The 11,532-nt window shown below is 43.4% G+C and overlaps 1 protein-coding gene across 1 annotated transcript; it reads right to left on the reverse strand.

Moving 5' to 3' along the window:
* Window positions 1-9,055: 9,055 nt before the first annotated feature.
* On the reverse strand, window positions 9,056-10,991 carry LOC127323422 (gibberellin 20 oxidase 3). The gene is made up of 2 exons (XM_051351561.2): window positions 10,407-10,991; window positions 9,056-9,854 (listed from the first exon to the last, which is right to left on the reverse strand). Exons 1-2 carry the CDS (start codon window positions 10,886-10,888, stop codon window positions 9,212-9,214), a joined length of 1,125 nt encoding a protein of 374 aa, XP_051207521.1. The 5' UTR covers window positions 10,889-10,991; the 3' UTR covers window positions 9,056-9,211.
* Window positions 10,992-11,532: the final 541 nt, after the last annotated feature.

Consider the following 11,532-nt stretch of genomic DNA (forward strand, 5'->3'; position numbering starts at 1 on the left):
TTCGACCCTCCTGCGCCGCCTCTTCGCCTATTTAAAGCCCCTGGATCGAAAACCCTGATACGTTCGACGAAAACCACAGAAACCTTCCAGAGCCGCCGCCATCGCGAGGCCAAGATCTGGGGGACAGGAGTCTCTGTTCCGGCACGCTGCCGGAGCGGGGAAGTGCCCCCGGAAGGCTTCTCCATCGACACCGCTGCCATCTCCACCGCCATCTTCATCACCGCTGTTGCTCCCATGAGGAGGGAGTAGTTCTCCATCGAGGCTCGGGGCTGTACCGGTAGCTATGTGGTTCATCTCTCTCCTATGTACCTCAATACAATGATCTCATGAGCTGCTTTACATGATTGAGATTCATATGAGTTTGTATCACAATTTATCTATGTGCTACTCTAGCAATGTCATTAAAGTAGTTCTATTCCTCCTGCACGTGTGTAAAGGTGACAGTGTGTGCACCGTGTTAGTACTTGGTTTATGCTATGATCATGATCTCTTGTAGATTGCGAAGTTAACTATTGCTATGATAATATTGATGTGATCTATTCCTCCTACATATGCATGAAGGTGACAGTGTGCATGCTATGTTAGTACTTGGTTTAGTCTGTTGATCTATCTTACACTATAAGGTTACTAAATATGAACAAATTGTGGAGCTTGTTAACTCCGGCATTGAGGGTTCGTGTAATCCTACGCAATGCGTTCATCATCCAACAAGAGTGTAGAGTATGCATTTATCTGTTCTGTTATGTGATCAATGTTGAGAGTGTCCACTAGTGAAAGTGTAATCCCTAGGCCTTGTTCCTAAATACTGCTATCGCTGCTTGTTTACTGTTTTACTGCGTTACTACTGCTGCAATACCACCACCATCAACTACACGCCCGCAAGCTATTTTCTGGCACCGTTGCTACTGCTCATATATATTCATACCACCTGTATTTCACTATCTCTTCGCCGAACTAGTGCACCTATTAGGTGTGTTGGGGACACAAGAGACTTCTTGCTTTGTGGTTGCAGGGTTGCATGAGAGGGATATCTTTGACCTCTTCCTCCCTGAGTTCGATAAACCTTGGGTGATCCACTTAAGGGAAAACTTGCTGCTGTTCTACAAACCTCTGCTCTTGGAGGCCCAACACTGTCTACAGGAAAAGGAGGGGGAAGTAGACATCAAGCTATTTTCTGGCGCCGTTGCCGGGGACCAGAAAGCTACACAACAGGAATTTCCTCCCTCGTCAACCACGCGCCAGTCCTGGACAGCATCAGCATCACACCTTCCTCTTGGGGTTCCCACCGGACGTGTCAACTACATGCATCAAGCAAATTTCTGGCGCCGTTGCCGGGGAGATCAAGACACGCTGCAAGGGGAGTCTCCTCTTCCAATCTCTTTACTTTGTTTTTGTCTTGCTTTACTTTATTTACTACTTTGTTTGCTGCATTATATTAAAAACACAAAAAAATTAGTTACTTGCATTTACTTTATTTAGTTTGCTTTATTTACTTCTGTTAAAATGAATACTCCTGAAAACACTAAGTTGTGTGACTTCACAAACACAAATAATAATGATTTCCTATGCACACCTATTGCTCCACCTGCTACTACAGCAGAATTCTTTGAAATTAAACCTGCTTTACTGAATCTTGTTATGAGAGAGCAATTTTCTGGTGTTAGTTCTGATAATGCTGCTGCCCATCTTAATAATTTTGTTGAATTATGTGAAATGCAAAAGTATAAGGATGTAGATGGTGACATTATAAAATTGAAATTGTTTCCTTTCTCCTTAAGAGGAAGAGCTAAAGATTGGTTGCTATCTCTGCCTAGAAATAGTATTGAATCTTGGACTAAATGTAAAGATGCTTTTATTGGTAGATATTATCCTCCCGCTAAAATTATATCTTTGAGAAGTAGCATAATGAATTTCAAGCAATTAGATAATGAACATGTTGCTCAAGCATGGGAGAGAATGAAATCTTTGGTAAAGAATTGCCCAACCCATGGACTGACTACTCGGATGATCATCCAAACCTTTTATGCAGGACTGAATTTTTCTTCTCGGAACCTATTGGATTCAGCTGCTGGAGGTACCTTTATGTCCATCACTTTGGGGGCGGCAACAAAGCTTCTTGATAATATGATGAAAAATTACTCTGAATAGCACACGGAAAGAGCTCCACAAGGTAAGAAGGTAAATTCTGTTGAAGAAACCTCTTCCTTGAGTGATAAGATTGATGTGATTATGTCTATGCTTGTGAATGGTAGATCTAATGTTGATCCTAATAATGTTCCTTTAGCTTCATTGGTTGCTCAAGAAGAAAATGTTGATGTGAACTTCATTAAAAATAATAATTTCAACAACAATGCTTATAGGAATAATTCTGGTAACAACTATAGGCCATATCCCGCTGTTAATGGTAATAGTTATGGTAATTCTTATAGGAATTCTTACAACAATAATAGGAGCTACCCCCTGGTCTTGAAGCTATGCTTAAAGAATTTATTTGTACACAAACTGCTTTTAACAAATCTGTTGAGGAAAAGCTCGATAAAATTGATATTCTCGCTTCTAAGGTTGATAGACTTGCCTCTGATGTTGATCTTTTAAAATTGAAAGTTATGCCTAATAAGGATAATGAAAATAAGATTGTTACTACAGCAAATGCCATCCAAGTTAGAATTAATGAGAATATAAGATTAATGGCTGAATTGCGTGCTAGGTGGGATAGGGAAGAAAATGAAAAACTAGCTAAAGAGAATAATGTAGCTAAAGTTTGGACTATTACCACCACTAGTAATGTTAATGATTCACATGTTGCTACACCTTCTACTATCAATGGTAAAATAATTGGTGTTGGCAATGTTTCTACTCCTAGTGCAAAGCGTGCAAAATTGCCTGAAACTGCTAAAATTGCTGAAACTGATAAAACTGCTGAAATTTTTCAAAATGTTGGGGACAATGATTCCATTGCTGTAGGTCATAATGATTTAGACTTTGATGATTGTCACATCTCTGAAGTTATAAAGTTCTTACAAAAACTTGCTAAAAGTCCCAATGCTAGTGCTGTAAATTTGGCCTTTACAAAACATATTACAAATGCTCTCATAAAAGCTAGAGAAGAGAAACTAAAACTTGAAACTTCTATTCCTAGGAAGTTAGAAGATGGTTGGGAGCCCATCATTAAGGTGAGGGTCAATGATTTTGATTGTAATGCTTTATGTGATCTTGGTGCAAGTATTTCTGTTATGCCTAAGAAAATCTATGATATGTTTGACTTGCCACCATTGAAAATTTGTTATTTGGATGTTAATCTTTCTGATAATGCTAAAAAGAAACCTTTGGGGAGGATTGCTAATGTTCATATTATGGTTAACAATAACCTTATCCCCGTTGATTTTGTTGTCTTGGATATTGAATGCAATGCATCTTGTCTCATTATATTGGGAAGATCTTTTCTTCGAACTGTTGGTGCTACTATTGATATGAAGGAAGGTAATATTAAATATCAATTTCCTCTCAAGAAAGGTATGGAACACTTCCCTAGAAAGATAATGAAGTTACCTTATTATTCTATTATTAGAACAAATTATGATGTCGATGCTTCATCTCTTGATAATACTTGATTCACACTTTCTGCGCCTAGCTGAAAGGCGTTAAAGAAAAGCGCTTATGGGAGACAACCCATGTTTTTACTACAGCACTTTTGTTTTATATTTGAGTCTTGGAAGTTGTTACTACTGTAGCAACCTCTCCTTATCTTTATTTTATTGCATTGTTGTGCCAAGTAAAGTCTTTGATAGTAAAGTCAATACTAGATTTGGATTACTGCGCAGGAACAGATTTCTTGCTGTCACGAATTTGAGCAGTAGTCTCTGTAGAAAAATTAAAAAAATCTGCCAATTTACGTGCGTTATCCTCAGATATGTACACAACTTTCATTCAATTTGGGCATCTTCATCTGAGCAAGTCTGGTGCCACTTTAAAATTCATCTTTACGAACTGTTCTGTTTTGACAGATTCTGCCTTTTATTTCGCATTGCCTGTTTTGCTATGTTAGATGGATTTCTTTGTTCCATTAACTTTCAGTAGCTTTGTGCAATGTCCAGAAGTGTTAAGAATGATTATGTCACCTCTGAATATATGAATTATGCACTGACCCTCTAATGAGTTTGTTTCGAGTTTGGTGTGGAGGAAGTTTTCAAGGGTCAAGAGAGGAGGATGGTACAATATGATCAAGAAGAGTGAAAAGTCAAAGCTTGGGGATGCCCCTGTGGTTCATCCCTGCATATTTTAAGAAGACTCAAGCGTCTAAGCTTGGGGATGCCCAAGGCATCCCTTCTTCATCGACAACTTATCAGGTTCCTCTAGTGAAACTATATTTTTATTCCGTCACATCTTATGTGCTTTGCTTGGAGCGTCTGTTTGTTTTTATTTTTGTTTTTGTTTGAATAAGGTCGGATCCTAGCATTCTTTGTTTGGGAGAGAGACACGCTCCGTTGTTTCGTATGAACACATATGTTCTTAGCTTTATCTTTAATGTTCATTGCGAAAGTTGGACTATTTCATTCATTGTTATATGGTTGGAAACGGAAAATGCCGCATGTGGTAAATGGTTTAATGTCTTGAATAATGTGATACTTGGCAATTGTTGTGCTCATATAGATCATGTTTAAACTCTTGCATCATGTACCTTGTACTCATTAATGAATAATTACATAGAGCTTGTTAAAATTTGGTTTGCATGATTGATCTCTAAGTCTAGATATTTTCTGGTTGAGGTGTTTGAACAACAAGGAGACAATGTAAAGTCTTATAATAGCTACAATATGTTCATATGTAAGCTTTGCTGCACCTTTTATACTTGAGTTTGCTTCAAACAACCTTGCTAGCCTAGCCTTGTATTGAGAGGAATTCTTCTCATGCATCCAAATCCTTGAGCCAATAACCATGCCATTTGTGTCCACCATACCTACCTACTACATGGTATTTCTCCGCCATTCCAAAGTACATTACTTGAGTGCTACCTTTAAAACTTCTATTCTTTGCCTTTACAATATATAGCTCATGGGACAAAATAGCTTAAAAACTATCGTGGTGAAGAATATGTACTTATGTGTCTTATTTCTTAATAAGTTGCTTGTTGAGCGGTAACCATGTTTTCTGGGGACGCCATCAACTCTTTTACCTTTGTTGAAAATCATGTGAGTTGCTATGCATGTTCGTCTTGTCTGAAGTAAGGGCGGTTTTCACAATCAAATGGTTTGAGTATGCATACTGTTAGAGAAGAACATTGGGCCGCTAACTAAAGCCATGATTCATGGTGGAAGTTTCAGTGTGGACAGCTAATCCTCAATCTCTTATGAGAATATTAACTGTTGTTGAATGCTTATGCATTAAAGAGAAGTCCATTATCTGTTGTCTATGTTGTCCCGGTATGGATGTCTAAGTTGAGAATAATCAAAAGCGAGAAATCCAATGCGAGCTTTCTCCTTAGACCTTTGTACAGGCGGCATAGAGTTACCCCTTTGTGACACTTGGTTGAAACATATGCTATGCAATGATAATCCGTGTTAACCCAAGCTAATTAGGACAAGGTGCGAGCACTATTAGTATACTATGCATGAGGCTTGCAACTTATAAGATGTCTTATACATAACTCATATGCTTTATTAGTACCGTTGACAAAATTGTTTCTTGTTTTCAAAATGAAAGCTCTAGCACAAATATAGTAATCAATGCTTCCCTCTGCGAAGGGCCTATCTTTTACTTTATTGTTGAGTCAGTTTGCCTATTCTTTCTATCCCAGAAGCAAACACTTGTATCAACTGTGTGCATTGATTCTTACATGTTTACTTATTGCACTTGTTATATTGCTTTATGTTGACAATTATCCATGAGATATGTATGTTGAAGTTGAAAGCAACCGCTGAAACTTATATCTTCCTTTGTGTTGCTTCAACGCCTTTACTTTGAATCTATTGCTTTATGAGTAACTCTTATGCAAGTCTTATTGATGCTTGTCTTGAAAGTATTATTCATGAAAAGTCTTTGCTATATGATTCATTTGTTTACTCATTATCTTCATCATTGCTTCGAATCGCTGCATTCATCTCATATGCTTACAATAGTATGATCAAGATTATGATAGCATGTCACTTCAGAAATTATCTTTGTTATCGTTTACCTACTCGAGGGCGAGTAGGAACTAAGCTTGGGGATGCTTGATACGTCTCAAACGTATCGATAATTTCTTATGTTCCATGCTACTTTTATGATGATACTCACATGTTTTATACACATTATATGTCATTATTATGCATTTTCCGGCACTAACCTATTGACGAGATGCCGAAGAGCCAGTTGCTGTTTTCTGCTGTTTTTGGTTTCAGAAATCCTAGTAAGAAAATATTCTCGGAATTGGACGAAATCAACGCCCATGGTCCTATTTTTGCACGAAGCTTCCAGAAGTCCGAGGGAGAGACGAAGTGGGGCCACGAGGCGCCGCCACAATAGGGCGGCGCGGCTAGCAAGGGGCCCGCGCGGCCCTGTTGTGTGGGGCCCCCGTGGCGCCTCCTGACCTGCCCTTCCGCCTACTTAAAGTCTTCGTCGCGAAACCCCCAGTACCGAGGGCCACGATACGGAAAACCTTCCAGAGACACCGCCACCGCCAATCCCATCTCGGAGGATTCAGGAGATCGCCTCCGGCACCCTGCCGGAGAGGGGAATCATCTCCCGGAGGTCTCTTCATCGCCATGATCGCCTCCGGATCGATGTGTGAGTAGTTCACCCCTGGACTATGGGTCCATAGCAGTAGCTAGATGGTCGTTTTCTCCTCATTGTGCTATCATGTTAGATCTTGTGAGCTGCCTATCATGATCAAGATCATCTATTTGTAATCCTTCATGTTGTGTTTGTTGGGATCCGATGAATATTGAATACTATGTCAAGTTGATTATCAATCTATCATATATGTTATTTATGTTCTTGCATGCTCTCCGTTGCTAGTAGAGGCTCTGGCCAAGTTGATACTTGTGACTCCAAGAGGGAGTATTTATGCTCGATAGTGGGTTCATGCCTCCATTAAATCTGGGACAGTGACAGAAAGTCCTAAGGTTGTGGATGTGCTGTTACCACTAGGGATAAAACATCGATGCTTTGTCTAAGTATATTTGTGTTGATTACATTACGCACCATACTTAATGCAATTGTCTGTTGTTTGCAACTTAATACTGGAGGGGGTTCGGATGATAACCTGAAGGTGGACTTTTTAGGCATAGATGCATGCTGGATAGCGGTCTATGTACTTTGTCGTAATGCCCTGATTAAATCTCATAGTACTCATCATGATATATGTATGTGCATTGTTATGCCTTCTTTATTTGTCAATTGCCCAACTGTAATTTGTTCACCCAACATCTGCTATCTTATGGGAGAGACACCACTAGTGAACTGTGGACCCCGGTCCTATTCTTTACATCTGAAATACAATCTACTGCAATTGTTCTTTACTGTTCTTCGCAAACAAACACCATCATCCACACTATACATCTAATCCTTTGTTTACAGCAAGCCGGTGAGATTGACAACCTCGCTGTTACGTTGGGGCAAAGTTCTGTGATTGTGTTGTGCAGGTTCCACGTTGGCACCGGAATCCCTGGTGTTGCGCCGCACTACACTCCGCCACCATCAACCTTCAACGTGCTTCTTGACTCCTACTGGTTCGATTAAACCTTGGTTTCTTACTGAGGGAAACTTGCTACTGTGCGCATCACACCTTCCTCTTGGGGTTCCCAACGGACGTGTCAACTACACGCATCACTATTCCCTTTGTTACTTTGATACCGGACTTGTCTGAGATGTGATCACCGATATCATCATACCTAGTTTGATCTCGTTACCGATAAGGCTATTCAACTCCTTCGTGTGTTATTCCATCCTCATGACCTAGTCATGTGTTGCAACTTGGATGTTATCTTACCGAGTGGATCCAAAGTATATTCCGTCACGCGGATGAACAAATCTCGCTACTGACAGATACGCCTCAACCATGGTTTTAAATAGCCGGCTATAGCCTTTCAGGAGACCTGCCGCTGCGGCTATGCCCTTTGTAGGATAAATGAGAAAAAACCGCTAATAGCCGGCTATAGCCTAATTTAGCCCGTGTTTAGCCTCTAATTTAGCCGCTAAACCTCCTGTATTTTCAATTTATCTTCTCTTTTATTTTTTATTTCTTGTTTTCTGAATTTGCGTTCAGTATAATTAGATAAAACTTGTGAGTTGAATATCTGAATACTTGTTTGCCTTGAATAGTTAAATAAGTTGTATCACGAATCGTATTTGAGTCGTAGTTTTCCTCTTCTTTTGGTAAGATATGACAAAAATATTTCAAATTTTTGAAAAAAAGGCTAAATGGAATAGCCCGCTATAACCCGGCTATAGCCTTTTACAGCCTCTAAAAAAATTGCGACTAAATGAGATAGCCGACTATTTTAAACTATGACCTCAAATCATCCCTTTGGTATAGCCAAGGAGCTTCAGCGGCATGGGTGGCCAACCTAGTGTCCGTACCAAAGAAAAATTCAAATATACTACGCATGTGCGTCGACTTTACCGCGCTCAACAAGCACTGCCCGAAGGATCACTTCCTGCTCCCGCGATTCGACCAGATCATCGACTCGAGCGTAGGCTGCGGCGTATTTCTTTCCTGATGCTTATTCTAGTTACAACTAGATCAGGATGAAGGTGGAAGACCAAGTCAAAACAGTGTTCATCACACCGTACAACGTTTTCTACTACGAGACAGTGCCCTTCGTACTGAAAAACGCGGGCGCCACGTATCAGCGGATGATATAGTACTGCCTCGGAGAGCAAATCAGCAGGAACGTCCAGGTCTACATCGACAATGTGGTGATCACAACGAAGCACGAGGCAACGTTCATCGACAACCTACGCGTGGTGTGCCCACAGGACAACTCATTGGACACCTAGTATCAACTAGGGGAATCGAGGCCAACCTCAAGAAGATCCAGGCAATACTCAAGATTAAGAATCCTACAAACTTGAGGAATATCCAACAACTAGATGATTGAGATAACACGGTCTTAACAACCATTTTACATGCTCTAACATGCATGCATAATAGCATGGGTTCTTTTATTACATTCCATCAAAATCCACATCCACCTAAATTGGCTAAATAGTTTCTTCGCATTCTCAGATCACACTAGTTCTTAGAGATCCCTTCATTCTTGTTCTGGCCGTCGTCCATGGTGCCCTCCACGGCCTCGGCCCTGCGCATCCAAGCGACGAAGGCGTCCAGGGTGCTCGCGTCGGACCGGTACTGCTTCTGCGTGAACTCGAGGAACTCGCGCCAGGTGAAGTCCGGGTACGCGCGCGGGCGGCCGTCGACGGCAAGCAGCTCGGGCGGCGGCACGACGGGGCGGTCCAGCTGCGGGTTGAGGAAGAAGGTGAGCGACCTGCGCGCGGCGCGGCCGTTCACGACGGCGCGGTGGAGGCAGCTGATGTGGCGCCCGTTGGTTAGCGCGGCGAAGGTGTCGCCGATGTTGACCACGAAGGCGTCGCTCCGGGGCCGCACGGCGCGCCACGCGCCGCCGGTGAACACCTGGAGCCCGCCGACCTCGTCCTGGTGGAGCAGCGTCAGCGACGTCGGGTCGTGGTGCGGGCCCGTGCCCAGTGTCAGGTGAGGCTGCGGGCACGGCGGGTAGTTGTTCAGCCGCATCACGGAGTTGTCCCCTTCAAAGAAGTCGCGCAGCGCGCCGCGGCGGAGGCCCAGGCAAGTCGCCAGGACGTCCGTCACGTCGAGTGCCAGCCGTGTCATCTCGTCGCAGTACTTTTGGTACACCTCTCTGCATGCATATAAATCATTCGACCGAACATTAACATTTGTCCGATATATCACATAAGAAAGTGAACATGCGCCCAAGAACAAAATGGTTGAGAGGCCAGGTTTTCCAGTTTTGGGCCGGGTTACTCTTGGGCCTTGGCCCATGGCATTGAGCGAACACTTGAGATGGGTGGTGCAGAGCCAGTTCCTTCCACTAACGCATGGATGACAAATTATTAAAGTTGATGGAACTGCAAAACCAGTGTCCAATCTCCATAGCCCATAGGTCTCAGTTGTCCCATGGGTGTGTTGCATGCTCCCTTGAGCATGTCATTCTCCCTATCTACGTGTTCCCCATTTACCATCAAATTGTGTTTCACATCAAAGTGATATCAGAAAATAGATATCAGATTTTTTTTTTACTTTTAAGGGTTTATTTACGAAAAAGTAGTCATACTGTACAGATTTAGGGACCCTCAACCCTGAGTTTAATTCACTGTATGCATGGTTTTATGCACACAAAAAGAACAGACGCAAGTACTGCCAAAAAAAGAAGACAGGCGGAAGTGCGTACCCCATGTGGCGGTATTCCTCGCCGAGGACGGCGACGAAGTAGTCGACGACCATGCGGGAGTTCTCCGGCGCGGCGGAGCAGTTGAAGGACATGGTCTCCTTCCAGGGAAGCCTGCTGTTGAACCGCCCCACGAAGCTCCCCGCGTAGCCGTAGTTCTCCCCGGGGCGCCGCTGCGCGCGCCGCTTCTCGTCGATCGGCCGCGCGTAGAAGGCGTCGCAGCAGCGGTACGCCTCGGCGAGCAGCTTGGGGTCCACGCCGTGGTTCACCACCTGGAAGAACCCATGCCGCTCGCACGCCGCGGCGAGGTCGCGGAGGCCGTCGCCAGCCCCGGCGCCGCCGGCCAGGAACCCCGCGAGGTCGACGACTGGGACGGCGATCTCCTCCACGGCGCCGACGGTCGGCGCCTCCTCGGCCGGCCAGACGAACTGCTCCGGGATGTCAGACTTCCTGCTCAGGGCCGCTGCGTCGAACACGAGGGCCATCTCTAGGCTGCTGGAGTTTGGGGACCGGTGGACGGCGAGGTGGTGGGCTGGCGCGGGCTATAAACTAGCGACGGAGCTTTGTGCGTTACCAATTGCGAATGGCTTCATTGGCGTGGATGCTCCACGTGCATATATAGGCACCGAGACCTGCCGAGACGTAATCGATGCTGTGCAAGGCAAGGCGTTCCGCTTTCCTACACCGTGATCACATGTCCCGGCAGGGCCACTTTTTTTTTGGGAAAGGTTTAATAATGAGCTATTAATCGTCTCTATTTGTGGATAATTGGATATACATTGCATGTCACCAAATAGAATTTAGCCGCTATTATCTGCTGGAATTGGAAAAGGAGTGTATTCTTTCACGTAAATTAATGTTTTTATGTCGTTTAGATATATACCACGGATAAAACATGGCACTGGCGAGGTTCTTCGTTCTCACTCAGCCAGATCCAATATCTTCAGTGTGGAGTATGGATGGGTATTGGATATCCATAGCCGATATTATTTGCTGGCATTGAAAAAAATGGAACGTACACTAGTGGAAAACGGGGCTATAGACCCGGTCCATTTGGGCCTTCAGTCCCGGTTTCCAAACCGGGACCAATTAGGCGGGACTAAATGGTCCCCTTTAGTCCCGGTTCAAA

The sequence above is a fragment of the Lolium perenne genome, chromosome 2 (genome assembly GCF_019359855.2).
Source record: "Lolium perenne isolate Kyuss_39 chromosome 2, Kyuss_2.0, whole genome shotgun sequence".
Lineage (NCBI taxonomy): Eukaryota > Viridiplantae > Streptophyta > Magnoliopsida > Poales > Poaceae > Lolium > Lolium perenne.

Bases quoted from the DNA above. Each gene is read 5' to 3' on its own strand.
- LOC127323422 (XM_051351561.2), bottom strand. From the start codon at position 10,888: ATGGCCCTCGTGTTCGACGCAGCGGCCCTGAGCAGGAAGTCTGACATC. The intron at 9,855-10,406 runs GTACGCACTTCC...ATATGCATGCAG, and splicing joins GAGGAATACCGCCACATGGG to AGAGGTGTACCAAAAGTACT.